General features: G+C 44.2%; 1 protein-coding gene and 1 pseudogene across 12 annotated transcripts in view; both read right to left on the reverse strand.

Annotated features, from left to right (window-relative positions):
- CSGALNACT1 (chondroitin sulfate N-acetylgalactosaminyltransferase 1) overlaps positions 1–27,539 on the reverse strand; it is a 359,890-nt gene that overhangs the window by 91,389 nt on the left and 240,962 nt on the right. For 11 of the 12 annotated variants that reach the window (XM_073017977.1, XM_073017975.1, XM_073017973.1 and 8 more), the window contains one exon: positions 12,610–13,539. In XM_073017977.1, the coding sequence (XP_072874078.1) occupies positions 12,610–13,243 (634 nt within the window). In that variant the 5' untranslated portion in view covers positions 13,244–13,539. Of the gene's footprint in view, positions 1–12,609; positions 13,540–24,851; positions 24,872–27,539 lie in introns of those variants that run through there. The other variant, XM_073017979.1, reaches the window with a different exon arrangement.
- On the reverse strand, positions 455–7,921 carry LOC140712140 (splicing factor, proline- and glutamine-rich-like; annotated as a pseudogene).

A 27,539-nucleotide genomic window follows, 5' to 3' on the forward strand; every position in this document is an offset into this window, starting at 1 on the left:
AGTTGGAGACTACAGATCTAAGAAATTCAGTACGAGAAATACAAAACAAAACAAAGCCTAGGCATAATTTAGTTAATCATATTGCACCAATGTTATTCTCCTAGTTTTGATCATTTGTACCACGATTATGTAAAATGTTGGCATTAGGAGCAGCTGGATGAAAGGTATATGGAACTTTCTGTACTATTTTTGCATCTCTTCTATAATTCTAAAATTATTACAAAATAAAACGTACTTAAGTGACTTTAGTGTTAGGAACTACATTGAGAATGTACTAGTGATGCCTAGGACAGAAGAAGAAAACTTTCTACAGAAATTACTCTCCACACTCACTTGTTCTCAACCTCTTGCATTTGTGTTCTTCAGTTTGAATTTTAAATTGGCTTTGAGGTTTATCCGAGGAGCCCAGGTACTATTTATAGTATCACTTCTATAGACGCTAGCCTCCAATCCAAACAATTTACAATGAAATTACAAGATGAGACAAATTTTTAAGGAGTACTGTATTTATCTGGGATTTTATATAAACATTTTAATAACCATTTTTCTATTTATTTGAAGCACAGGAAAAAAAACTGGTACACGTTGGAAATTTAGTGGCACGAGGTACACTGCCATAACTTGAAGGACATTATAGAGTCAAAAAGAAAAAAAAAGGAAATAAAACCAAAAAAATTATCCTGTTTCCAACACTGCATAATTTTACCTGCCCAAACAGACCATTTACAAATATTAGGTCAATAAACTGCTAACATCCATAAAAAAGTAGCTTTCTTACTAAAATGCAAGAATTTAAAAGATTCATATCTAAACAAAAGACAAAAACAAACTGGAATGAAAGCCTAGATACCACATCTAAATTCGAGTTTTGTTTGGACCTTTGTATTCTTCTCTCCCTCTACCATATCCTGCTGGAGTTCTAGGCCCATTCCTCTAGGACCCTGTCCACCCACAGGCCCCGCAACTCTCTGTCCAAAGAGCTCAGTAGGCATGTCACTTCCCATCATGGGACCACTCATGGTTGCTGGAAGAACTCCAGGATTAGCTTCATAACCCATGCCACCATGACCACCTAGAGATGGAAATTTCTGGCCTCCTGAACCATAGGGATCTCCCATGTTCAATGCTCCTCTGCCACCTTTTCTCATGTCTCTCTCTTGGATCCACGTAGCCCATTCGGCTCTCACTTTCCTCTTTGGCACCTCATTTGTTCTTCCATCTCACGTGGATGAATCATCATCTCTTCCTCTCTTCCACATCGTTCCTCCTCTTGCCTCAGTTGCATTTCTTTACATTTCTGCATTTCTTGATTGTGAAGTTATTCCATGTGGTTTAATTTTTCCTGTCATCTCATGAGATCTTGGAGCAAAACTTTGCCTGATATTCATGATAGCCATCTTCCATTTCACTTTCCAATTTGCCTTTGGCATCCTTCATGTTTTTTTCAACTTGTTCCCTTTGCTGTTTTTCCATTTCATCCAAGGACTTCCATCTCTGAGAGTATTCATACTCAAATGTGCCATGCTGGACAAAATGAGGAGGAGTTTCTCTCTCTTTTTGATGCACTGGATTCTTCTATGCAAGTTTTTCAGGAAGACCATCTTAATCGTCTAGTTCTTTCAGTGGTTCCACAATGACTGGGGGAGTTTCTGTCAGCAAGAAAACACCTTCACGGCATCATTTAAATGCCTTTCTTGCTGCTGGTTTAGAAGTAAATTCAAGGCTGGGCGTGGTGGCTCATGCCTGTAACCCGAGCACTTTGCCAGGCTGAGGCAGGCGGATCACGAGGTTCGGGGATTGAGAGATTGAGACCATCCTGGCTAAGACGGCGAAACCCCGTCTCTACTAATTACAAAAAATTAGCGGTTCGTAGTGGCACATGCCTGTAGTCCCAGCTACTCAGGAGGCTGAGGCAAGAGAATAGCTTGAACTCAGGAGGCAGAGGTTGCAGTGAGCCGAGATCACGCCACTGCACTCCAGCCTGGGCAATAGAGTGAAACTCCGTCTCAAAAAAAAAAAAAAAAAAAAAAAAAAAAAAAAGCAGCAGCAGCAAATTCAACAATGCCTTTCCCGGTAGTACTTCCACGATCATCCACAATTACAACAGCCCTTTCAATAGGACCAAACTGGCTAAAGCCTTCTTCCAACAGTTCATTGGAAACATAAGGTGAAAGATTAGGAACAGAAAAGGCAGCAGCATGTGTGGCAAAGAGAACTCGAAGTTGTCTACCTCTGATGGGTACATCATCAACTTCAACTTTCACAATTTCAGCCAAAGCTCTGGATTCAAGCTTAATAAACCCAGATTCTTTGCCTCTGTTGACAAAAACTTCTCTTGGTTCTCCATATTTAGCAAATAGTCTTTTGAATTCGTCCTCTGTGATATCAGCAGATAGATTCCCAACAAACAACAGACATCGCTGTGTATACGTTTTCTCTCCAGGCTTCCTCAAGACAGACAAGTTTGCTGTAAACCCCTCCAACGCCCGAGATCATCTTCTCGAGTACCTGGCGGTGCTGGTGGCCCCCACAGGGCTCCCCGCGGCTTCGATGTGAGCCTTGGGGTGGCCACCAGGAGTGCTTAGGCCCAGACCACCACCTGGCTGTGGCCCGCCAGACATTTGGCCACCCTTGGGACCGCCCAGGCCTGGGCTCTGCTTAGGCCCCCCGACCCGGGGGCCTCCGGCCTGAGGAGGAGTGGTGGGGATCCGGCTGAGTGGCGGCGCCTAGTGGGCGGCTGACGTGAGGCGACTGCGGGCAGCAGGGTCTGGCCTGGCCCAAACCCTGGTGGGGCCCCATAGTTTAGGGAGAGGTGGGCGGGGCTGAGCTGGAAACTAGTGGCTACTCCGGGAGTCGGGCGGGTTCATGAGCAACTACACAGGCTTGGAAGAGTCCTGGGGCCGGGGCGCTGCTGCGGCTGTGGATATACGGTGGTAACTGCTGTCGCGGTGGCTGCTGCTGCTGGTGTGGAGGCAGGGGCGGCATTGGAGGCCTGGGGCGGCTCTGCCCCGGCCAGGACCCATGGGGCCACGGTTCTGATGGAGGCCCCGGGCCGGGCGGCAGGAACGGAAATCATGGAGGCCGCCACGGCTGCGAATCCGGAGCCTATTCCAAGACACGGCTGAGGTCAAGGGTCGGTCGAGGCAGAAGCGAGAAAGACGCTCAGGAAATGAGGGGGCCACCTTGTTTTACACAAAATGGCGGATGACACAGGCCTAAACTTTTCTCCCAAAAGGTTTTGAGCAATTTCAGATATACTGATTTATTTCACAGGAGTATGGGGGCCGACTGCTGAAGGAGACTTGGATACTGCGCTCAAGGAATGAACTGCCTAGAAAGGGCAGTAAGAGTCAGGAGACTAGGCTCTTCCACTGACCAGCAGCAGCAGGACCCTGAGGAGCTATATTTCTTGAAATCTTACTTAGCTCAGCTCAAACCTGGGATAATACGAAATGCAAAGGTTGCTGTGAAGGCCGTGCAATTATCGAACAGAAAAACTTACTTTTTTCAACTACTGCTGATAGAAGTTATCAGTGAAGACTGGGTAAGTCTGAGTGAAGAGCTCTAAGACTAGATAGAGAAATGAGAAGTGCCTGTAAGCACAATGTACTATCTTGAGAAGAATGAGAGGGGACTCCCAGTTGGAAGCATCCAAAAAGACTTCACAGGCAAACAGAATGTATAACATTGGACACACACAAGTTGGGAGCAGAGCTTTGTCCATGAAGGATTCTACAGAGTAGGAATGTCAGGGCACACACAAGAATAATCGTTCGGCAGCAGGTGGAGAAGGTTAGGAAGGTGCGGTAGGAAATGAAGTTGAAAAAGTACATTAGGTTCATCCAGATCGTGGAGTCTTCCAAGACTGCCTACACTGTGGATTTATGTAAAATCCAAACTTACATAAAGTATTATATTTTGGAGAATATCACAGAACTGTAAACCCTGTCTCTTTGCTTAAGGAACGGACAAGCAAGCCAACCCACTCTTTTACCTTAATCAACTAGGTGTTTTGAGTTCAGTATTTTCTCCTGACTCTTTCACATTTGCCCATAATGTCGTAATGACTCTGAAACAAGCACAGGATTGTAAGAAACTTAAGATGAGGCAAAACAAACAAACAAACAAAAAACTAAAAAATTAAATGAACACAGTGTCTGAGGAGTTGAAATAATGCTTTTCCTGCTAAAGGCTCCTGGACACCACATGTTCGTCCCCTGATTAAGTTAATAAATTCATCTTCAGCATCTTCTCCCTGTGCCTCTTTCTGCTTGTTTCCTCCAAGAATGCATGCTTTTCCTTTTCTTCCTACCAAGACTTCTTGCCAAGAAAGTTGTATACAACTCACCAGTGTGGGACCTCTCCCCAAGGTGTTTGCACGTGCTGGTTGTGTTTTTACAGGATTTCCCTACATCATGCTGATACCAGAGAAGAGTGTATTTGTTCAGAGACCTTCAGAGCATAAGAGATGGCATAGTGGGGGCCGAGATCTAAGGCGGAAAGCAGAGACAGCTTTCCAATCTTGGTCCTGTCACTGAGCAGGGAAACCACAGAAATGTTAGTTAACTGATTTGAACTTCCTATTACACATAGACAAAATAGAGATAATGCGAGTGTCCACCTCACTGGTAGAAGAGGGGATTAAATCTGATAGTGCTAGTGAAATGTTGGAAATAAGGCTTGATACACAGACACAAGATCAGCTGCATCAACCTCAGCAATCCCCACTGACCACCGAGATCTCCAGGATGCTGCAATTCCTTGGGCACCAGGTAACCACAGCAAACAGGGAGGGGGCAAGGGGCTCTTTGGAACCCAAAAGCTGAGCTCACTGCCTCCTAGGAAAGAAGAACTTTTAAACTATAATGGCTCTCCAGATCTAGAGGATTCCTGATCACTCGTGAGCTACATTCCCCAGTGACTCTGGGTCCTCCTTGCTGGTCATGCTGATCTCATTCCAAACCCTACACCAGAATCCTATTCCTGAATCAGTCTACTTTCTGGCACCCTGCCCTCTGCTGCCCTTCTCACTGCCTCACCGGTAAAGCCCTTTCACCCTTCAAGACCAACACAGGTCCTGCATCCCCCAACATCTTCCCTGACCAGGTAGTGAGCATCCAGCCACCAATTCTGAAGCTCCCTGCACCAAGGGTCAGTTTCCTCCACTGAATCCTGGATCATTCTGTGAAAGGAAAATAAATCCTCGGGCCCCCAAATCACTAAGCTAAAGAGAAAAGTCAAACTGTGAACTGCTCAGGGCCAGCCTGCCTCCCAGTGTATTCAAAGTCACCCCTCTGCTCCCTGAGATAAATGCATATCTGATTGCCTACTTTGGAGAGGCTAATCAGAAACCCAAAAGAATACAACCATTTATCTCTTATATACATAAGACCTGGAAGGCCCCTCCCCACTTTGAGTCTTACCACCTTTGCTTTGTCTTGTCTTTCCAGATCAAACTAATGTTCATCCTACATATGTTGATTGATGTCTCATGTCTCCCTAAAATGTATAAAACCAAACCATGCCCTGACCACCTTGGGCACACGTCATGAGAACCTCCTCAGGCTGTGTCAACGGGCGTGCATCCACAACCGTGGCAAAATCAACTTTCTGAATTAACTGAGACCTGTCTCAGAATTGACGGTTCACAATTCAGAGTTCTGTCTCCTCCCTGAGGCAAGTTACCAGGTCTTTCAAGCGTGAGACCTGGCTTTCTCCTCCTTTTCTAGCCCCAAACACGCAGTTGATCAAGCTTTGGTGCAGAACCACATCCACAACCGTAACTGAGGAAAAACTGGGATGCTGATTAAAAAAATTCCATCCTTTCCCAACAATGCCTCCTACCCAGCACAGGTGAGATGGGAGACGATGAGCAGCAGTGCCTGCCATACTAACGGGACTGCATCATTCATGTGCAGGCGGCTCTTTGCCTGCCCATCTCCCCTCCTAAGCCTGCACCAGCTTCAACTCACACAGAACACACGTCCTTCCAATTTGTGTACAACCCAGCCAGAACTCCTCTTTCCCCTAAGCCTTTCCTGACCACTCCAGATAAACTCAAGTTCCTTCATCTTTGACCTCCCATAACATCACAAATTGTCTCTCATAACATATTCTTAATAGGAAACATAAGCCAGGAAGAATAGTGATATCTCCATTAAGCAAACAAAAAGGGCTGGATGCAGTGGCTCATGCCTGTAATCTCAATGCTTTGGGATGCCAAGGCGGGAGGATCACTTGAGGCCAGGAGCTCAAGACCAGCCTGGGAAATATTGTGAGACCCCATCACTATGAACATGTTTAAAAAATTAGTTGGGCATGGTGGTGTACACCTGTAGCTCAGTTGCTCCAAAGGCCAAGGTGAGGGAATCACCTGAGCCCAGGAAATTGAGGCTGCAATGAGCCATGATTGTGCCACTGCACACCAGCCTGAGCAACAGAGTGAGACCCTGTCTCAAAAACAAACAAACAAAACAAAATTAAAAACCCCCAAATCCTCTGACTCACCCATCTCTTCTAGGAAGCCTGTCCTATATTCTGGGCTTGGGTAGATGCCCCTTCATTATAGTCACAAAATCTCCAAGACATATCTCTATCATAGCATTTACCATATGGTGTCATAAGTGTCTGCATCTACCACCAGACTGCAAAATTCTTGAAATAAGGACTGGGCCTGATTCAGCTTTGTGTGTTTGGGGTCTAACACAGTTCTTGGAACATAGTGAGCACTCACATAATGTATGGTGAATGAGTGCAACCTTCCGGGCAAAAATAAATAAATAATAAAAACAAACAAATAATGAATGTTTTTTCCCTGGGGACTAAATTGTTTTGAATAGGGATAATACAGTTAACAGCAAAATCACCACAACACAAGGCCAGATTTGCCAGTTTCTGCAGTTGCAACAAAATGATCTGTGCACAGGATCCATCTTCCCCAGTCCATGGTCAACAGAGCTGGTCCTCAGCAAAGGTATCAGGAATGTACTGTTAGACTCATAATTCCATATTCCTTTTCCTTGACCTCTTCCTTCTGTCCCCCCCACCTTGGAGGTAGGACCAGCTACACAGTTTACAGGGCCCAGTGCAAAATGAAAATGTGGGGCCCCTTAAACACAATTAACAATGTCAATTCTGAGACAGATGAACATTAATTCTAGCATGGGGCTCTTTGGGTTGCAGGATCCTGATGGGAGGCCTGGGGGCTGGATTCCTGGCAGTTGCTAGAAATCCAAGACTGGGCTACTCTTTTCTCACCATCACCACAAGGAAGGATTCATTCTACAAAGTACAGCCTCAAGCCATGTACATGCATTTAAGTCTCTTATCTCTAATTTTGGAATGAAAAGCATTTATCCTTCCTTATAGGGACTTACAGCATCAGCAAACACATGGAGATATTTGAGAGTAGTAAAAGGATAAAGGGGTCTGGTGAGAGAGGAACCTCATATCACACAGGCCTACTCCACAATGGAGAATAAACCACTGGGTTGTTCCAGAACACAGTGAAATGACGGTAGTGAGGAGGACCCCGGTTCTGCCACCCCGGCTTCCCTGGGGATGCTGGCTCAGAGTTCCCACACCTAACTCAGACCCTGATGTCTTTTTACTGTCCTGCCTGTGAGTCTCCTCCCACTACACCGCAAATGCAAGTCAGACCCCCCACTACGGAGAATCCTCACTCTTCCTTATTTCTGCACCAAGATGTCCAGATACCTCTCGAATGTCCAGAATGCACCCGAAAGGCTGTCTTATGATTTGCATTGCGAGTCACAAAGTTGCTATCACTGAAATGGCACAATGACATAAGGACCCACTTCCTGTCTGCTAACATCCCCAGCACATTGCTCACCAAGCACGCAGGACCTGAAATTCTATTTGACTCATCCAGAGAAGCTTTAGCAAAGTGGTCACAGAGCATTCCTTAGAGACTACTTAGTGATACACCGCAACAAGTGAAGTAAAAACTCACTATCCCCGTGAGGTGTTTGTTGTAGAGTATCAGGAGGTTGGCCTTGACTGTACAGCCTACTAATAAGTGTTTATAGCTATCTCCCTGTGTCTTTGCTTTAAAACATATCTCAGGGTGCCCTCTTAGTCCATTGTGTGCTGCTACAACAAACAACCTGAGGCTGGGTTATTTACAAAGAACAGAAATTTATTTTCTCACAGTTACGGAGGCCGGGAAGTCCAAGATCAAGGCACAGGCAGGTTCAGTTGTCTGGTAAGGGCTGTAACCTCCAGAGGAGAGGAATGAAGTGTCCTCCCAGGATAAAAAGGCATAAGGGCAGAGGCTGGGCGCAATGGCTCACACCTGTAATCCCAGCACTTTGGGAGGCTGAGACAGGCTGATCACTTGAGATCAGGAGTTTGAGATCAGCCTGGCTGACATGGTGAAAGCCCATCTCTACTAAAAATACAAAAATTAGCCAGGCAAAATGGTGTGAGCCTGTAGTCCCACCTGCTCAGGAGACTGAGGCAGGAGAATCCCCTGAACCTGGGAGATGGAGGTTGCAGTGAGCTGAGATTGAATCAACCTGGGCCACAGAGTGAGACCCCGTCTCAAAAAAAAAAAAAAAAAAAAAGAAGAGTAAGGGCAAGCTACCAAATGCTACATAGAACCTCTTTTACTCTTTTACATAGGCCTTAATTCCTTATATATATGAGAGAGGAGCCCTCATGGCCTAATAATCATCTTTTAAAGGCCCCAACACTTAATGCTATCACATTGGCAACATCTGAATTTTGGAGGGGACACATTCAAAGCATAGCACCCCCAAAGCCTTCACTTTCGTGTGGAACGTAGCTTAGGTTCCATCTCATCTCATAATCAATCCTTTTGCATCTGGCCCACTCTCACCACACTACTTACCCTGCAGAGGCTGGAGGAGGATGAGCCACACAGGCTGGTGACAGAAGAGCAAACCCATGGAGATGGTAGACACAAATGCCTCACATAGGAGTCACATTATCAGATGTTTGGATTGTGAAAGAGCGTTTGGAAAGCTAATTCGTTTGACGGGATGATGTCAAACTTATATCCAAGGGATCTATTTAAAAACAGGAAATCAGAGCCAAAATATGTGCCACTTAGATCTCAGGATTAGTTTGTATATTCTATCCTGAAGGAATAACTAAACCACAAACAGAAAAAGGGATTTTCTGTGTACTTGAGATAAACAGGGAAGCACAGGATTTGATCCCATCGCTACTCTCACTTCTCTTCCCAGATGGTTGTAAAAAATTAGTGCGCTTATGTAAGAATCCAACACAAAAATCAGTGCCAATGGAACATCTGGGGAAAGGGAAAAAAGAGACAAAAATCACTTCCTCTGTGTTTTGAGGATAGATAATAATAAAATAAATATAGATAAATTAGACATCTGCGTGTTATTTTCCCTCTGTAAGCTTCACAGAACTGTACAAAGTGGCCACAGAGAGACCAGACCTTATAAGTAACGTATCTGATTCCTTCCTTTTATAGAGGAGGATACCAAAGGGAAGGTGGCTTGTCCTGCCTGGATCACCCGGCAGACTGGATGGCAGAGTATCTCTGAGAGATGGTTGTTTGGCAAAGCTATGGAGAAAAGCTTTGTATTTTGCAGGCAAGAGAGACCAGAACGCTGGGCTGGGTAGGGCCACAGAGGACATGTATGTTAAGTCTCTTGTTGACAGATTAGGAAACTGAGTCTCAAGGAGCTTAAGGGTCTTGGTCAAAATCATAGCTTCCCAAGCTTGCGTCATCATGCCATTTCTCTCACAATTAGCCTTAAGTTTTATATAACTAGGATCAACTGCAAGCATGCCTTGGACTTTTCTTGTTATTTTTTAAATACAAAAAATCTCCATCTTTGTCATACTACTTCAGGGTTCAGCAAATTTGTTCTTCGTTTGGAACTCTCAAAGTGTAGAGAACTCCTGTTTCTAACCAAGTTTTCCCATGAACTTTTGAGAAATTGCTTCAACTTTGGATTACTGAAACCCAAAACCTCAAATCACTCTAAGGTTAGGAACCCAAAGAAGTTATTTTAAAGATAAATTTCACCCTCATAAAGTCCTGTCACTTGCTGTAGCTCATTACAGAAGACAAATCTCAAACGAGACCTTTCCATTCCCTTCTTTCTCCTTAACTAGGTATGGATCAAAGAACTGTGAACCAGGATTGAAAAGGTCCCCAAATGTAATTCAGTCCGATCACCTCTCTGAAGCTGGATCATCATTTATAACCTCCTGGCCAAATGGTCACCCAGTTGATGATAAAATTCTTGTAGTGCCAGGAATCCCACTTTGTTCTGAAACATCACTATTCTCAAAGCTACTCCTTATACTGCACTTAATTCTATCACCCCTGCAGCTTCCTCTGACCTGTACAATCTTTCACAAGGCCCTGCTTCCTGTGACTATAAAAGATTGCCTCCACAATCCTGTGTTATTAATAACATTTTTCAAAATGAAATAAACTCCTTATGATAGTGCAATCTCTATAAATATATTGAAAGTGTTTGCTTTTATTTACTCATCAGACAAAAACAGTTGACTAGACTTTCACCAAATATGGAAGACACATATGGATTGATCTACCTTAAAAAAGCTGAGAGCTGCCCATGAAATCAACATTGAGTAACTATGATGTCACCGTCTCTAAAAGAAGGTCAGCCAAGCCTCAGAGCAAATATACTTAGGGGCAAGAGGCTGGCATCACTGCTGATTGAGAAAGATAGGCCTCATGTTTTAAAGTACTGTGCATAGAATAGCAGATAGATTTCAAATACGAATGCAGATTAAACATCACAAGGTCACACATTCCAAATTGCAGACGCCGATTTGCAATCAAGTTCTTTTGAAATTGCTCTGTATATGGGCAGTTCTATGTAGCACACCCCAGGGACAGTGACAATCAGGATTTATTTTTAATGATGTTTAATGATTTTCCCTGGGGGTTGGCTAGTAAACTAATACACGTGGAAATGCTTTATAAACTGTAAAGTACGATAAAATGTAATGTTGCACCATCATCATTCTATTTTGAACTCTTACTGTGTGCTTACCATGCGCTTATACTGTCAAATGTCCTGAACATTCTACACATTTTTACTATTTCATATAAATGAGGTGTGTTTTTTTTTTTTTTTAATCTCACACCAAAGACGATCTTGTAAAAGATTTCTTTACCTGGCTCTAGGCATATAAAAACTGATGATACACTAAAATTGCAACAATTTATGGTTCACATATCAGGTCTAAAAAAGCATAAAAGAAGAAAGTGTCCAAAGAACACAGGCAGAAACAGCAGCAGGAGGGTTTTTCATTTGATGAAAGAGTCAGTTTTGCCTGTAGGCCCGTGAGACAGTGGTTGTATAACCAAAGTAGGGAGTAGGGTTAGGCAGACCCAGCTGTATTTCTGGGTAAGGAGTAGGGTTAGGTGGACACAGCTACAATTCTGGGCAAGATGAATTATATTCTATTCAGAAATGGGGAAAGACTAGATGCCCTTGAATCTACTTCTTTTCCCAAATTATTAGTTGATTTTTGAACCAGTAACAATAGATAAGAAGACATTAACTTTCAAGAAACTGGACAAGGCTGTCTTCTAAAATTAGACACAAACACAAATTAACAATAGGCTGTCCTACACCCGTGTAAAAAAGATGAGCCATCATCTCACTAGCTTCCATGTGCTTTGACAATGTGTACGATATAACGTAGAGCTTAAGGAGACAGACTCTGAAGTTAAGACTTCCAGGGTTCAAATCCTGGTTCTGTCACTTGTTAGCTGAGCAACTTTAGGTATTTAATTAATTAAACTACACCTCCATTTCCTCATTCCCTAATGGGGTCGTTACAAGGGAAAAGAATAAGTGTGGCTGGCACAAGGCCGGGCGCGGTGGCGCAAGCCTGTAATCCCAGCACTTTGGGAGGCCGAGACGGGTGGATCACGAGGTCAGGAGATCGAGACCATCCTGGTTAACACGGTGAAACCCCGTCTCTACTAAAAAATACAAAAAACTAGCCAGGCGAGGTGGCGGGCGCCTATAGTCCCAGCTACTCGGGAGGCTGAGGCAGGAGAATGGCGTGAACCCAGGAGGCGGAGCTTGCAGTGAGCTGAGATCCGGCCACTGCACTCCAGCCCGGGCAAGAGAGCGAGACTCCGTCTCAAAAAAAAAAAAAAAAAAAAAAAAGGTGTGGCTGGTACAATGTCAGTGCAATAACATGTGCTTGTTATTATTCTGTTCATGGGCTTGCTAACCAAGTCCAGTTACTAGAAGTGCCTGTGAGAAGGGCTAAAATAAAAATGCCGTCATATTTGATTTGGGTTTCAAAGTTTTATGTTTATCTATTTTAAAAATGAAAGCAAGAAGTTCTACTTCTTCTGCCAAGGAACAATGAAACTGTCCACTCAATGACTGTGGTTTCCATGAGAAAGTAAGTGGAAACAGATGTTTCTGAAAAATACAAAGCCATGCCATACCTTTTGGTGTCACACACATAAAACTTTCCACCGGCCATCCCAGAGCCAGCTGCCAGCCTCCTGCAGCTGGAACCTGCCTGGGTGCCAGGATTCCCCAATTCGTTTTCTTCTCCCTTCCCCCCAGTTCACAAAATGCTAACCTTCTATGAAATCAGAGGCTGTGTAAGGACGGTGATTGGGGCTGTTCTCTGCAGGATTGTTCAGGGTCTCCAAGGCCGATTCAATGGCTTCCACCAACTCATCTCGCTTATCCTTCCTCACGGGCTTCTCCTCGGGGTGGCGGGTAAGGCCAGTCTCCAGCTGGTACACCTTCTGTAGAGTAAAGCTATCAAAAGGCACTGCTGCATACTCCGTGGCCAGTTTGACACCAGCATGCACCTCTGCCTTGTCCACCTGCGAGTGCAGGAATGCCAGGAGGTCAGCCTGGGTTTTCTCTGGGGGGCTCCTGTCCAGCCCCAGGCCAGCAGCATCGCTGGCTTGGTACTGCCCGTTCCTGAGCTGCTCACTCCTCTCCTGCAGCTCCTCCTTGAGCTGCGCGATCTGCCGCTTCAGGCTGCTTACGTAGTTGCGGTGCTGCTCCTCCCACTCCTGCAGGACGGCCTGGTACCCCTCCTTCCCCGTGGGGCTGTTGGCCCTGGGCAGTGCCAGCTGCTCGTCGTCACTTTTTGGGGTGCAGGCCAACATGTACAGGACGGAGATGACACAGCAGAGGAGTACCAGCAAAACCACCACCCGGGAAATCCACGCAAGCAGCCCCCGGCGAACCATCATCATTCAGGAATCAGCCATGCGTCCAGAACCGGTGGCATCCCTGGAAGCCAGGGTCCCCACGGAAGGGCTTCCCTGGGCTAGACCACAGGAAGCATGATTTTGGGGCCCCCGGAGCTGCTTGCATCCATTTCCTTCTAGAATAAGTTCTGCCTCTTGGAATTAACCACCACACAGAGCAGCTTCTCTACTTTTAAAGGATGATCTTCCAGGCAGAAGCAATGACTTAAGTGAAATCTCCAAGTTTTCACCTTCATTCCCATCATAGCCTTCCTGATGTGCAGCCAACAGCAAGAGGGGACCTGGGAAGAAACAAAAATGACAGCAACACTTAATCAAGACAACGACTCCATCACGCTCCCTACGGCAATCAATATCCAACAGATCTCCTGTGAGAGTTATGGAAAATGCCTATGATAGATGATTAAGTATTGTTAAATGTGTATAAATCAGAACACAAATGCGCATCTGCAGTGTAACGCAAATAAGCAACAAAGGACACAGAAAAAAGATTGAAAGGAAAATGGCAAAATGTGAACAACAATTCTCTCCAGATGGAAAGATTACGAGTCATCTTTCTGCTTCCATTTTTCTGTATCTTGTAATTTCTGCCTAGTGGCACACGTTCTGATGGTTAAAGGAAGAAAAGCAAAAATGTTAATGACATTGGAGTTGCCGGCAGGGGACTACTTGGCCAGAGCCTGTGCTGTGTTTGTTTGGACCCTCCAAGTCTTATGCTGAAATGTGACCCCCAGTGTTGGGAGGTGGGGCCTGGTGGGAGGTGCCTGGATCATGGGGGTGGATCCCTCAGGCATGGCTTGGTGCCATTCTTGCTGGAGTGAGTTGGCACTCTTAGCTCCCATGAGAACTTGTTGAAAAGAGCCTGGCGCTTTGGCTCTCTCTATCCCCACTCCCTCGTGCTCCCACCATATAATGCCTGCTGCCTGTCACCTTCCACCATGAGTGGAAGCAGCCTGAGGCTCTCATCAGAAGCAAATGCTGGCGCCATGCTTCCTGTACAGCCTGCGGAACTGCAAGCCAGATAAACCTCTTTTCTTTGTACGTTACGCAGCTTCAGGTATTCCTTTAGAGCGGCAAGAACGAACTAAGCCTGCCAGCTGGTGTGGATGCAGCCAGGTGAGCCCACATGCGTTCACCTGTGTGCACTCACTCAGAGCAGGCCTGAAAGGGGATCAACATGGTTCCAAGCTTTCTGCTGAGGAACTGAGGAAGCATCCAGAGGTTCAAATATACAAATAATAAATGTGGACGGTAACACATCCAGAAGGGATCAGGAGACAGTGGTTTCAGCTAACTCTTCAATTCTGCTTGCAGACAAGAGAAAATGAATTTATCATAGAAGAGATGAGGTTGGGAGAAGAAGAGAGATCAGAATCAGAAATACTGTCCTGTTGGGACCCAAATCCCAGTTATATCTCTGCTCCAGTGTCTGTGAGGAATTCTGTGTCCTGATCCTTCATAAGAAATACTCAGACAGGTCCCAGGACCTTTCACACACTCTGCACCTCAACTTTCAATCTCAATAAATGAGAAGCCAGTCTGACTGCCTTCTTCATTTCCCCCTGGGGTCACCCTTCCTCGTCCTCCACTCATCATGGACATTTCCACAGCACACTCCTTTTCAGATGTGCTCATTCCTTAATCCCTTTTGCTTGTCTTCCTCTACCCATCTTAGCCAGAAAAACAAACAAAAAAAGAACGATTAATGGAAAATAGACCAAATATAACTTCTTGTCTGGGGATATTTTAATGAAACCTTCCTAGATGCATCTTTCTTCTTCTTCTTTTTTTTTTTTTTTTTTTTTTTTTTTTTTTTGTTGAGACAGAGTCTCGCTCTTTTGTCAGGCTGGAATGTAGTTGCGTGATCTTGGCTCACTACAACCTCTGCCTCCTGGGTTCAAGCAATTCCCCTGCCTGAGCCTCCTGAGTAGCTCGGATTACAGGCACACATCACCATGCCCAGCTAATATTTTTGTATTTTAGTAGAGACGGGGTTTCACCATGTTGGCCAGGATGGTCTCCATCTCCTAACCTCATGATCCGCCCACCTTGGCCTCTCAAAGTGATGGGATTACAGGTGTGAGCCACCGTGCCCGGCCCTCCTAGATGCATCTTTCTATATCACTTCACTCACAAACAAGCTCCCTGAGGGTATCATGCTTTTGCCATTTCACAAAAACTTGTCACTTTAAGTAATCCTCGTTAATCCTCATAACTAAATTATTCTTTATACAGTCTTCACCCAACTCAGAAAGCCAGATTCTGGGCCAAAAATCATCTCATTTACTGGTAGCCTATCCCATTTACCAATGAGAAGAAGAGCCCAGCCCAGTCAATTCGCACATTCAGGACCCTTGGGAGAAAAGACAGAAATGTTCCTCTCAAAGACAGAATGTTAACAACCTCCTTGACTTTACTTGAATATTCACTTGCTATGCACTATATCTACACAACAATTCCTCTTCTATTACTGAGGAGATGTGACTCTTAGTGATATCACTATGCTATCAAAATAGTTTATTTCTCAACTTTTCTGAGAAATTCAACACTTAACATTCTAATACTTCCTCTGGCCCAAGGATCCTCTCTACTGTAATTTAGAACAACACACAGTTATTAGTGCTAGGTTTAAAGTGCATGTTTAGCCCTGGAAGCCTTTTCCATCAGATGAAAATCTTGGGATTTGTATAATTACTATAATTCTGTGATTGAAAACAGCTCAGCTTTGGTGTTCAGGCACCTTGCTGTTTCTAATGAAGTCTCTCAGATAAACTCATTATATCCAAGTATTAAATTACCAGTGAAGACATGTTATCATGCTATTCTGCCACTTTCAAGACTCCTACTTTAAATACGTTGTCACTAAAGACAAAACAAGCAAATCAAAAAACAAAATTGGAATAGTCAACACATTTTGTTGTGTTCTAGAAACTTAAATTGTGCAGTTTTCTGAGTTTTCTAATAAAATTGTTGTATTTGCATAAAAGATTAAAATCATGTTGGTTAACTGAATGCCATTTGAAAACTAAATCTGTGATTTGAAAATTTAAAACTAGAATATCTTTTTGTTCTGTTCTATAATTTTCTTCAAGATCTAGTTTGGCTTTTGAAATTCACTAGTATAAATTTCAAAGTTATTTGGTATTCCACTCTTTGGAGAAAAGGAGCAAAAGTGGAAAAGACAGATTTTTAGGAAGAATGGGCATTTTTTTTAGAAATAACAAAAAGCCATAAGAATTGCCACCAAGGAGGCAGTCATCAGTTTTTCCTTTGAAATGCCAGAAGTAGGTAACACGTGTCGGAAACAAAACTCCATTCTTTAACAGACAAAATATTTCTGAACCGTTCCAGCAATCTCATCTGTAATCAAAAGCTTCACAACTGGTTATACTGAAGAGGCTGGGAGTATCTGCTTCCTGAAGTCAGGAGAGGCTTTTATCCTTCGGATTCTTGCTTCTATAAAGACTTCAGGCTTTTCCTTTGGTAGCATAAAACATCATTCTTAAAAGTGGGTGCTGGCCAGGCACAGTGGCTCACACCTGTAATCCCAACACTTTGGGAGGCCAAGACAGGCAGATCACTTGAGGTCAGGAGTTCAAGACCAGCTCGGCCAACATGGCAAAACCCCGCCTTTACTAAAAATACAAAAATTAGGCATGGTGGCGTGCGTGGCGTGTAATCCTAGCTAATGTGGATGCTGAGGCACGAGAATTGCTTCAACCTGGGAGGCGGAGGTTGCAGTGAGCTGAGATTGCACCACTGTACTCCAGCCTGGACAACAGTGCAAGACTCTGTCTCAAAAAAAAAAAAAAAAAAAAAAAAAGGATGTCACCTTACCACCTCTGCCACCTTCATGAAAAACTACCTTGATGAGACATAACTGGACCAATATATACCTAAGCCACAAAAGCTCTGTGCAATCTCCTTCTCTTAGTAGCAGTGGGAGAATTGAAGAGCTAACATTTATGTGTTCACAGACTTGCAGATGGAAATCACTGTGTAATTACCAAGCACTACTAGAAGTTAGAGATAACAGTGAAAATATAGCTTCATGTGATCACAGCGGCAATGAACTACTATTTTAAAAAGTTCTAAAGGCACCCAGATTTTTAGACCAGCTCAGTCTCTTGGATGGAGAGAGTGGGGAGCAAGGAGTCCCTGTCAACAACAAATTTTAGGACTCTCGGAAGAAGGGAGATGCATATTCTCGGGTTATTTATTTTTAACTGTAGAAAATCCTCGTGCTCATCCGGTTTATTGACTCTGCCATTTTTAAATGTTCATCCTTAGAAACTGTTTTGCCTAATACTTTCCTGTCCCTGGCCAAACCCCCAGTGATGGATCTGTGATGCATCATGTCTGAAATTGTGGATTTAATGATTTGAATGAAGGAGATATCCAAGCGCAATGCCTTGCCTGCCATTCTTACAATCTCTGGGCAACAAAACAACAGGACGAAGCCTTCTTCGTGGTCTTCTGTGAAGGCAAAACACGCCTGCAGAGCAATGCTTTTAGGGCCCACTCCAATCTGAGACCCAGAAACAACCTCCAAATAACATAGCAATGGCCAAGTAATAGATGACAGTCTCAGTCCACTCTATCTAGGATTCTGTCTTTATTCATCCATACAACAAATAGGCATTAAGCACCTAGTATGTTCAATGCACTGTATACAAAGTTATAGGAGATGAAAAGGTGAACCAAGAACAAATTCCAACCTCAACAAACTTACTAGCTTGTAGAGGAACTGACCTCCTTTCAAATAACTATAATTTGAGCCCCAGACAGACAAATACCATTAAAATAGATATGAAGTGTTAATGTCATGTTCCCACCGACCAAATGTACGGGTGAGGAGTGGGAGATGGGAGGATTCGAAAAGTACAAACATAATACATTTTAAAATGAGAAAAGTTTAAGATAAATGTTATGCGTCATCAATATTTGTCAAGATAAGATATCCAAGTAGTTACAAGTACCGTTTACCATTTCATCTCAGAAGGTAAAACGAAGGCAGTCAGGTTTGTTTCAGAACCTAAGACTTAACCCAAATGTGGCCAGTGCATACCGGGATTTCTATGACTAGGACAGAAGGTGCTCTTAGTTTGGGTGTAAGCATTTCACTCTGCAGATTTCAGTGAACATTTTGGTCACAAGAGCTGTGTACTCTGCCAAGATATGCCTAGTAATGTCCACAAGAAGCTCATAAATCAAGAAAGACTCAAAGACAAGCCCTGCTGAAGAAACGCTGTCAGGGTCAGCAGCAGGCAGAAAGGACGGTGGCTTCCTGGCGAGGCCAGGGCAGGCAGCACTACATGCTACAATGACAGGCCTTGTAAGTGATAAAGGAAACTATTCAAGGAGTGGCAATAAATTCTGCAAGACATCTCCACCCCATGTGCAGACACAGCCAAAAAGTTTGATGGAGAAAAAAAACAAGCAGTGTCTATGGGGTCAGGAAGCGGTAGACCAAAGCCCTAACACCACAGTGCGAGACTATTCCACTTGGGCACATACAATCAGCTCTTTGACAGCAAGGGCACAGACTAACCTTCAGTCAAAGGATTAGCTGTACCAACAGAACATAAACTCGAGCCATATCTCTCGGATAAACATACCATCCTGGATGTGTGTGGAAAGGATTCTTATTCAGAGTTTTCAAATGCTCTCAAAAATAGATATAAAGTTAGCACTGTAAACTTTATTTGAACATATGGCTTCTTTTAGAATTCCCGCTACATCAGCTGAATTCCTGTAGGCAGGGTGTGGTAGCCAGGTTCCAAGATGGTCCTCAATGGTCCCTGCCTCCTGGTATTCATACCACTGTGTGTTTGCTCCCACACTGTACTGAGGGCTTGATGTGAGTGACTGTATTAGTCTGTTCTCACACTGCTATGAAGAACTACGTGAAACTGGGTAATTTATAAAGAAAAGAGGTTTAATTGACTCACAGTTCCACAGCTGTACAGGAGGCATGGCTGCGGAGGCCTCAGGAAACTTACAATCATGGTGGAAGGGAAAGCAAGTGTATCTTCACATGGTAGCAGAAGAGAGAGAGTGAAGGGGGAAGTGCTACACACTTTTAAACAACCAGATCTTGTGAGAACTCACTCACTGTGATGAGAACAGCAAGTGGGAAATCTGCCCCCATGATCCAATCATCTCCCACCAGGTCCCTCCCTCAACACTGGGGATTACAATTCAAAATGAGATTTGGGTGGGGATACAGAGCCAAACCATATCAGTGACCAACAAATATGGCAGAAGAAGTGGTATGGCACTTGTGAGATTAAGTTGTAAAAGGCTGCAGCTTCTGTCTTGGGTGCCCTCTCTCCCAAGCAAGCTGCTATACTATGAGCAGCCCTGTGGAGGGACACATAGATGAGGAACTAAAGCCTCCAGCTGACTGACACCTAGCAAGGAACAGAGGCAGGCCTGCCAGCAACCCCCTGAAAGAGCTTGAAAGCAGGTTCCACAGCCACAGTTAAGGTCTAAGATGACTGCAACCAGAGAGCTTGATTGCAACCCTGAACCAAAACTATCCAGCTAAGCTGCTCCTGGACTCTCGACCCTAAGACCTTGTGAGATAATAAATGCTTGTTACTTTAAGTTTGGGGATAATTTGTTACATTCCAGAAGACAGATAACTAATTCACAGGGCCACAGACTTCAGATTTACATAAAAATGCTATTTCTCAACCACACACTATTTTTCATTTTATAAAATGTTTTAATATGCCTTATCTCCTATGATGCAATAATCTTGTGACAGCAGAAATACATTACTGTAATCACTTCTCAGTTTGAGAAAATAAGGGTTAGAGAAGTTATGTGACTCATCTAAAACCACACAACCTGCAAGCTATAGAAATGGGACTCAAACCCATCCTTGACTTGAAGCCCAATATGCTTTCTACCAAAGTCCTCCAAGATTTTGTTCTTGAACAATGGTCATGAGTCCAAAAAGGTGGTTTTTTTTGTTTGTTTGTTTGTTTTTCTTTTTTCAAGTGTCAGGAACTTCAGGAAATCTGTAAAGTTAAAATGTAATTATGTTTTAGAGGAACCTTGTTTCCAAAAACCAGAGTCAACAATGTTGTGCTACATAGAAGTAGTTGACTATCACAGCACATGGGCCAAGTTAACTGAGAAGTGGTGAAGCACAGCAGGTTTGCCTTCCTTCCAGTCATTGTCTTTGCAGCCAATGACAGCACAACCCACCAAGTTTCTTAAGCCAGAATCAGGAACCATCCCTAGCCCTTCCTTCTCCATCATCTTCTGCCACAGACTTATCACCACGTGAACATGCTTCCTCTTCCAAAAGTATCTCAAATCAGTTCTTGCATCTCTACCTCCACCACCACCCTACTCAAGGCTCCATCATCTCCTACCCAGACTATGCACTAGACACTGAATATTAGAGGTGGGTGGAGGCACCCAGGACATTGGAGGATGGCGACAATGTGGGACAAAAGAGGACAGCAAAGGTCTTAACATCAAAGGAAAATACCGCAAAACATAATAGAAGACACACGAAAACCACTACAAGGACTAAAAGACCCTAAAGCTCCCAACTCCTACACCCAGTACATTCTGTTCATAGAATTCTCTCTCTCTATCTCTCTCTCTCTCTCTCTCTATATATATATATATACAGTGCCATCTGCCTTCTTTTAAAGAAAATGAGTATATACAACCAATACGTACAACTGCTGGAGTCCACAATAATCTATCTCTTGTACACACTTAATTAGTTTAGGGCCTGAGGCACAGTTATGCCATTACTTAATGAAAGAAAAATGTTCTGAGAGATGCATCATCAGGCAATTTTGTTGTTGTGTGAACATCATAGAGTGTACTCTCACAAACCTAGATGGCAGATCTACCGCACACCCAGGCCACATGGTACAGCCTGGCGCTCCCAGGCTACAAACCCCTGCACAGCATGTGGCTCTAACAAATACTGCAGTCGACTGTACCACTCTGGTATTTGTGTGTCTAAACATATCTAGACAAAGAAAAGGTACAGTAAAAATATAGTATTATAATTACAGAGCTACCCACATGTGTTCATTCCATTGACAAAATGTTACACGTGACATGACTATATTTTCAAAGAAGTCAAAATGACCTGAAAATAAGAATGGCTCATCATCTCCCCAAACCACATCCACCCAAAAGTTTCAGAGCAGGGTTTTCAGGTGTCAGAGATCTTTCTGGAATGCAGGTTTCTTTTTTCCATTGAGACTTTAATTACCATCTATATATGGGCCAAGTGCTTTATCTTCAGCTATGTTCCTGACAGCAACTAAAGCAGATCAGTATTACTGTGTACGCACTAAGAGGTGCTTGAGCCAAATCCCAGCGAGAGGACAGGGGTCCCACTGGGGAGACAACAATTAAATGCCAAGAGCTTGGAGTTGGCTGTGAAATGATCTGAAGCCTTCTTCCCTCATCCCCTCCAGCCCTGACACTGAGCTACTTAGCACGGGCACTGGCTCGGGTTTTACACACAGAGCAATCTGCACGGGCAGCTGCCTCGGTGGCCCCAGCAGTTTTACGGCTTTTCCTCCTCTTTCCTCAACACTCAAGATCAGCTGTCTCCAAACTTTAATTAAACATAAACGGCACATTCCGGGCAGTCAATGACTTTGGAACAGAGACTACATATATCAATATATTTAAAAATTATATACAGGCCAGGCAAAGTGGCTCTCATGTGTAATCCTAGTGCTCAGGGAGGCTGAGGCAGGCAGATCCCTTGAGGTTAGGAGTTTGATACCAGCCTGGCCAACATGGTGAAACCCCATCTCTACCAAAAAAAAAAAAAAAAAAAAAAAAATGCAAAAGAGAATTAGCCCAGGGTGGTGGCTCATGCCTGTAGTCTCAGCTGCTTGGGAGGCTGAGGAAGAAAAATCACTTGAACCTGGGAGGTGGAGTTTGTAGTGAGCTGAGATCACTGCACTGCACTCCAGCCTGGGCTACAGAGCAAAACTCTGTCTCCAAAAGAAAATAAAAATAAAATATTATATACAAGCTTTATAATGTAGTATTATGTATTTATAACATATCCTCTTTGGTTTGATTTTGATTTTTAATTTGCTGGCAAACCTTTACAAAGGTGGCTTGATTGAGAGGGGCTTCCTGTCTGTGCCAGACCTTCTAGTCCCATTCCTTGAAACTGCCACCCTTGTTTCAGGAAGATCTAAGGCAGGTAGTTGGCATGGGTGGTGGTCATGGACCCCAGAGGATGCAATGAGGGCAGGACACTGGCATAAGAAGATGCTACTCAAGTCAGGTGTGCAGAATAAAGACCCTCCTTCCAGCTGTAAGTTGTCTCAAGCACACATGCGGGGCTGAGTCAGCTGCCAAACTCTGCAGAGAGACCTGCCTCCCAGAGTCCTTTGGGGCTCTTGGGGCTGGTTCTCACCCCAAACTGAGAACTGCATGAAACCAGCCTTCCAGCACCCTCCCCTTGTGCACAATTACAAGTACTCAACGAGCATTTACTTTGGGGCCAGACATCATACTAACTACTTTACAAATATTATCTCATTTAATCCTCACAACAATCCTATGAGCTACATCTTATTATCCCCATTAAAGAAACAGAAACTGAGGCTTAAAGCAATGAAGTAACTTGCCCCAGATGCTCAGCTGGCAAGTAGCAGAGCCCAGCTCCAAACCCAGCTCCATCTGATTCTTACCCACTAGACTATACTGTTCAACCCCCTTCATAACCCGAACTGCTTGCTGAGAACTGCTCCTCATTCTACACCCAACATGTCCAATTTTTCTTGTTTCTGAACTCAAATGTTATTATGAACTTGCCTGGCCCCTCAAACATGGCATGAATCACTGCTTCTCTAGTTATAATGTTTTGTACCCCCATGTAGCTGTCATTTGTGTTCACACACCTCTTAACAGCTAGGCAAACTCACACGATCCTAACAAATAATCCCCATCCCAGCATGCCCAGTGTGAGCCTTGCTCTGTCCCTGCAACTGGGGCCAGACAGAATATCTTTGCAACATTCAGGTGTTTCTAAGCAATTCCACCAGACCCTCCAGCCGTGTGGCCTCCACAGACCAGGCTCTGGGCAGGCTGGAGGAATGTCACCCATTACTCCTTGGGCCTGGCCCTTGGGCTTCCATGATGGGAGCCCCCAGGAGGGGTGAGATGCTGGAAGTGGCTTTCTGGGGATCAAGGTGAACACAGTGACCCCGGCAGTCCCAGCAGCCCAGGAGCTGCCTTCACTCCTAGAGTTTCCATTTCTAGCCGGAATCTACAACCACAGTTATTTCCTGTTCTCCATTCCCTGTTCGGGCCATGCTATTTCCTATTCTCCATTCCCTGTTTGGGTCGTGTTATTTCCTGTTCTCCATTTCCTGTTCTGGCCGTGATCCACTGCCCACCTGGAGGGGTGATTGCTTTTTAGTTGAGATGCCTCAAACCTGCTATGTGGGTATAAGATGCCAGGAGTTTAAACTCACATATCAAATTTGAAGCATCTAAACTAAAAAGCATCATGGCAAGTAGAATTTTTAAGCAACGAAGAAATGTTCTTTGAAAGAGGGCCAGTCGTGGTGACTCACACCTGTAATCCCAGTACTTTGGGAGGCCGAGGTGGGAAGATCACCTGAGGTTGGGAGTCGAAGATCAGCAGCCTGATCAACATGGAGAAAAACTGTCTCTACTAAAAATACAAAATTAGCTGGGTGTGGTGGCACATGCCTGTAACCCCAGCTACTCGGGAGGCTGCGGCAGGAGAATCGCCTGAATCTGGGAGGCAGAGGTTGCAGTGAGCCGAGATCGCATCACTGCACTTCAGCCTGGTCAACAAGAGTGAAACTCCATCTCAAAAAAAAAAAAAAAAAAAAAAAAGAAGAAAAAGAGAACATCTCTAGGTGGGTTAAACTGATGGCTGGCATCACTATGAAAGCCTCTCCTGCTAAACACGGTTTTCATGCTGCTAATAAAGACATGTCCGAGACTGGGTAATTTATAAAGAAAAAGAGGTTTAATGGACTCACAGTTCCACGTAGCTGGGGAGGCCTCACAATCATGGCTGAAGGTGAACAGCTCATCTTACAAGGCAGCAGACAAGAGAGAATGAGAGCCAAGTGAAAGGGGTTTCCCCTGATAAAACCATCAGATCTCCTGAGACTTATTCACTACCATGAGAACAGTATGGGGGAAACCTCCCCCATGATTCAGTTATCTCCCACCAGGTCCCTCTCACAACACGTGGGAATTATGGGAGCTACAATTCAAGATGAGATTTGAGTGGAGACACAGCGAAATGATATCACACTGAGTTCTCTCTTCTTTCCTCTAGAGCACTGCAAAAGTAGATGCCCATGTAATGGCCGTGTATCAAACTGACATCCTCCTGTGCAGGTAGAAACCAGCCCTGGCACTGGGGGAGACTCCAAGACTCAGGGAAGTAAGCACCTGGGGAGATCAGGGTCTGAGGTCACATCACACAGCTTTCAGAGAAATGCATGCTGTGAATTAACAAAGATGGGACTGATTTTAAAATGAGCAACGCTCCCCAGCCAAGTACTTTCTAATATAGAAGTTAAGAAGAAATCACCTGGGCAGATAGTAAGTGTATGGGAGTCCTCAGTAAGGCTTTCTTTTAAATGAAAAGCAGTCCCAAATCATTTTCTAATGAAGAGCAGCCTGTAAAGTTGAGCTCCAGATATACATAAGCAAGGTGGGAGTTTGCATAGATGATTAACAGCAGGAACTGAGGACTAGACACGTTCAAGATGGCAGCTCCATCTTCCCTTCTCTTTGTCAGCAACCTGTACTGTAAGGAGCAGACAAAATGGCGCCAATCAACTGGAAAGTCTACTTGAATAATAAGGTTAGGGTGGGGCCACCAACCTTCCCCACACACTATGTAAACATCATACCTGATCAAACCAATCTGTGAGCCCTATGTAAATCAGAGACCACCTCCTCAAACCAGACTATAAAATTCTATGCATTCTCTGTCAATCAGTCCTTTTTCTGCTCTGAGACCCCTTTCTCTGTACAGAGAGCTGTTTCTCTTTCTCTTCTCTTCTGACTATTAAACCTCTGCTCCTAAACTCCTCATGTGTGTCCGTGTCCTCTGTTTTCCTGACACGCCATAAGGAACCCCAGGGTATATACCCCAGACAATATAGCTGCTTCGCTTACAGCTAAGCCATCAGCACAGGCCCTGAGCAGATTGCAGACAGAGGTGCTGAGTGTAGACATCAGCCACAAGGCGGGGTCAGAGGTGTGACTCACCACACTCTGTGCTGGGAAGGCTAAGGTGGCTCCATTAGCGAAACAGCCTCAATTTTATTTATTTACAGTGAAAAGCAGCACAGAAAGAAGAAAAACGAAGCTCTCTCCTTCCTGATGAAATGATCCTTGTACATCATGAGCAGATAGAAGAGGGGAACTGAGGTTGAGAAACAATGTTTACCCAATGCCTTGACCAGGGATGAGGTGATGGTTTTAAAACATTCTTTAGACACAGCTATCCAAGAACAAAACATTATGGAAAGCCCAATTCATTGAAAGATACAGGCAAAAGTGTGCACTCTGAGTTCAAGGTAGTGACCCAGTCCTCTCGGGCAGCCCTGGAGGTGGGGATCTACATAGTACTCCTGGAGAATCCTTGGACCTTCTCCATCACCTGTTGTCTCACTTAAACCTCATAATAACTTTAGTGGCGAGTTGTTGATCCCCATTCTCCAAGACTAGGAAACTGGGATTCAGCAAGGCTGGGTGACTTGCCCACACAGCTAACAGACCCCCATATCCTGAAGCACCACCAAAATGATCTGCTTCAATCAGTCTTACATTGCGCAAAGTAGACAGAACTTCTCAATATATACAGAATTAAACAACACTAGCACAGGGGAAGGCGATGCCCATAGCAGGGTAAAAGAGAAAGAGCAGGCAAGTTGAGAAAACATGCAGCAAGGAACCCTGGAAATAAGACAAAACATCACCTCCAAAGAGAATCACTGGTGAGACTTGGAGGATGCATGTAACACTCTCCCTTCTCTCCATCTCAGGCTCCCCTGGGTGAGACACTCTGCTTTGGTGCCAAGAGTGGCAATCTAGTAATTAAACCTTGTCTTCTTGGGCACTTGCGGTCACCTAATGGCTGCTGTATGCTCCCTTCTCCCAGGGGTGCCATTCTGGCCTCTCCACCCCCAATCCTTGGCATCAGTCAGCATGATGGAGAAGCCTGGTCTGCCCCAGGCATCATGGAAGAAGGGAGTCTGTGCAGTGACCTCCCCTTCCCCACCCGCAGCACAGTGGAAACATCTTACACTGAAAGGTGCCGGCACCAACTCTGGTGATGCCAGCATCCGCTCCGGTGAGTACATGGATGTGTTCTACTGGCGTGTTCAAGGTGAGACGGGTTAAGAATGAAACTGTTACTTTTAGTTAAGACAAAATAAACAGCCTAACTCCTCTCAGCTCTCCTCTTCCTTCTCCACCCACAAAAAGATATAAGCACACAAATGAGAGGCTTTCTTTTAGAAAGTTGTTATTATAGAACGGGACTACAGAATGCACGTATTGTGCAGAATTATTTTAGAAACTCCATGAAGCTATATCAACCAAGGCTTCTCTCTTTGTGCCGTTTATCTGAATATAAAAATGGAATAAAAAATGTAGGGAAGAATAACAAGAGGAAGCCCAATAATACATAAATGTAAGATGCATTATTATTTTTGGTAAAAGTAAGACTTACAGATAATATTGCAGACAATATTTTTTAGGCTCTAGCTCCAGCCTCCCCAGGCCTATGAGTCCCTCTCCTGGAGTCCCTCACTCCTGGCACCTGCTGCCAATCCTATCTTGTAGTCAGCAGTATCTACTCGAGGGGTAACTGATTAGTATAGCATCAGCTAAAGAACATTTCAAGATTTCATGCCTGTAAAGAAATGTACGTGCAGTAGAAATTGTCCTGTGTCTATGCACAGGTAGATGCCACAGGACAGTTATTTAATCCAAGTTTTACAGTTTAACACTGTTGAACATTCCACTAGTATGTTCTTTCTGCATCACTCTTAAAACATCCCATTCTCTTTCAGTAGACTTTCCTCTCATAATTATAACCCCATTCTATCTGCATCTTCCTTTTAACTTTCTGATACCTCCTATGAGGTAGGTTCTGTTATTATTATAACCATTTTGCAGACAAGGACATTGAGACAGAGGTTATTAACCTGTTCAAACACCACAGCAAATCTGGGTCTTTAGTCCAGTGCTGTCTATGCTCTTA

The sequence above is a fragment of the Chlorocebus sabaeus genome, chromosome 8 (genome assembly GCF_047675955.1).
Source record: "Chlorocebus sabaeus isolate Y175 chromosome 8, mChlSab1.0.hap1, whole genome shotgun sequence".
Lineage (NCBI taxonomy): Eukaryota > Metazoa > Chordata > Mammalia > Primates > Cercopithecidae > Chlorocebus > Chlorocebus sabaeus.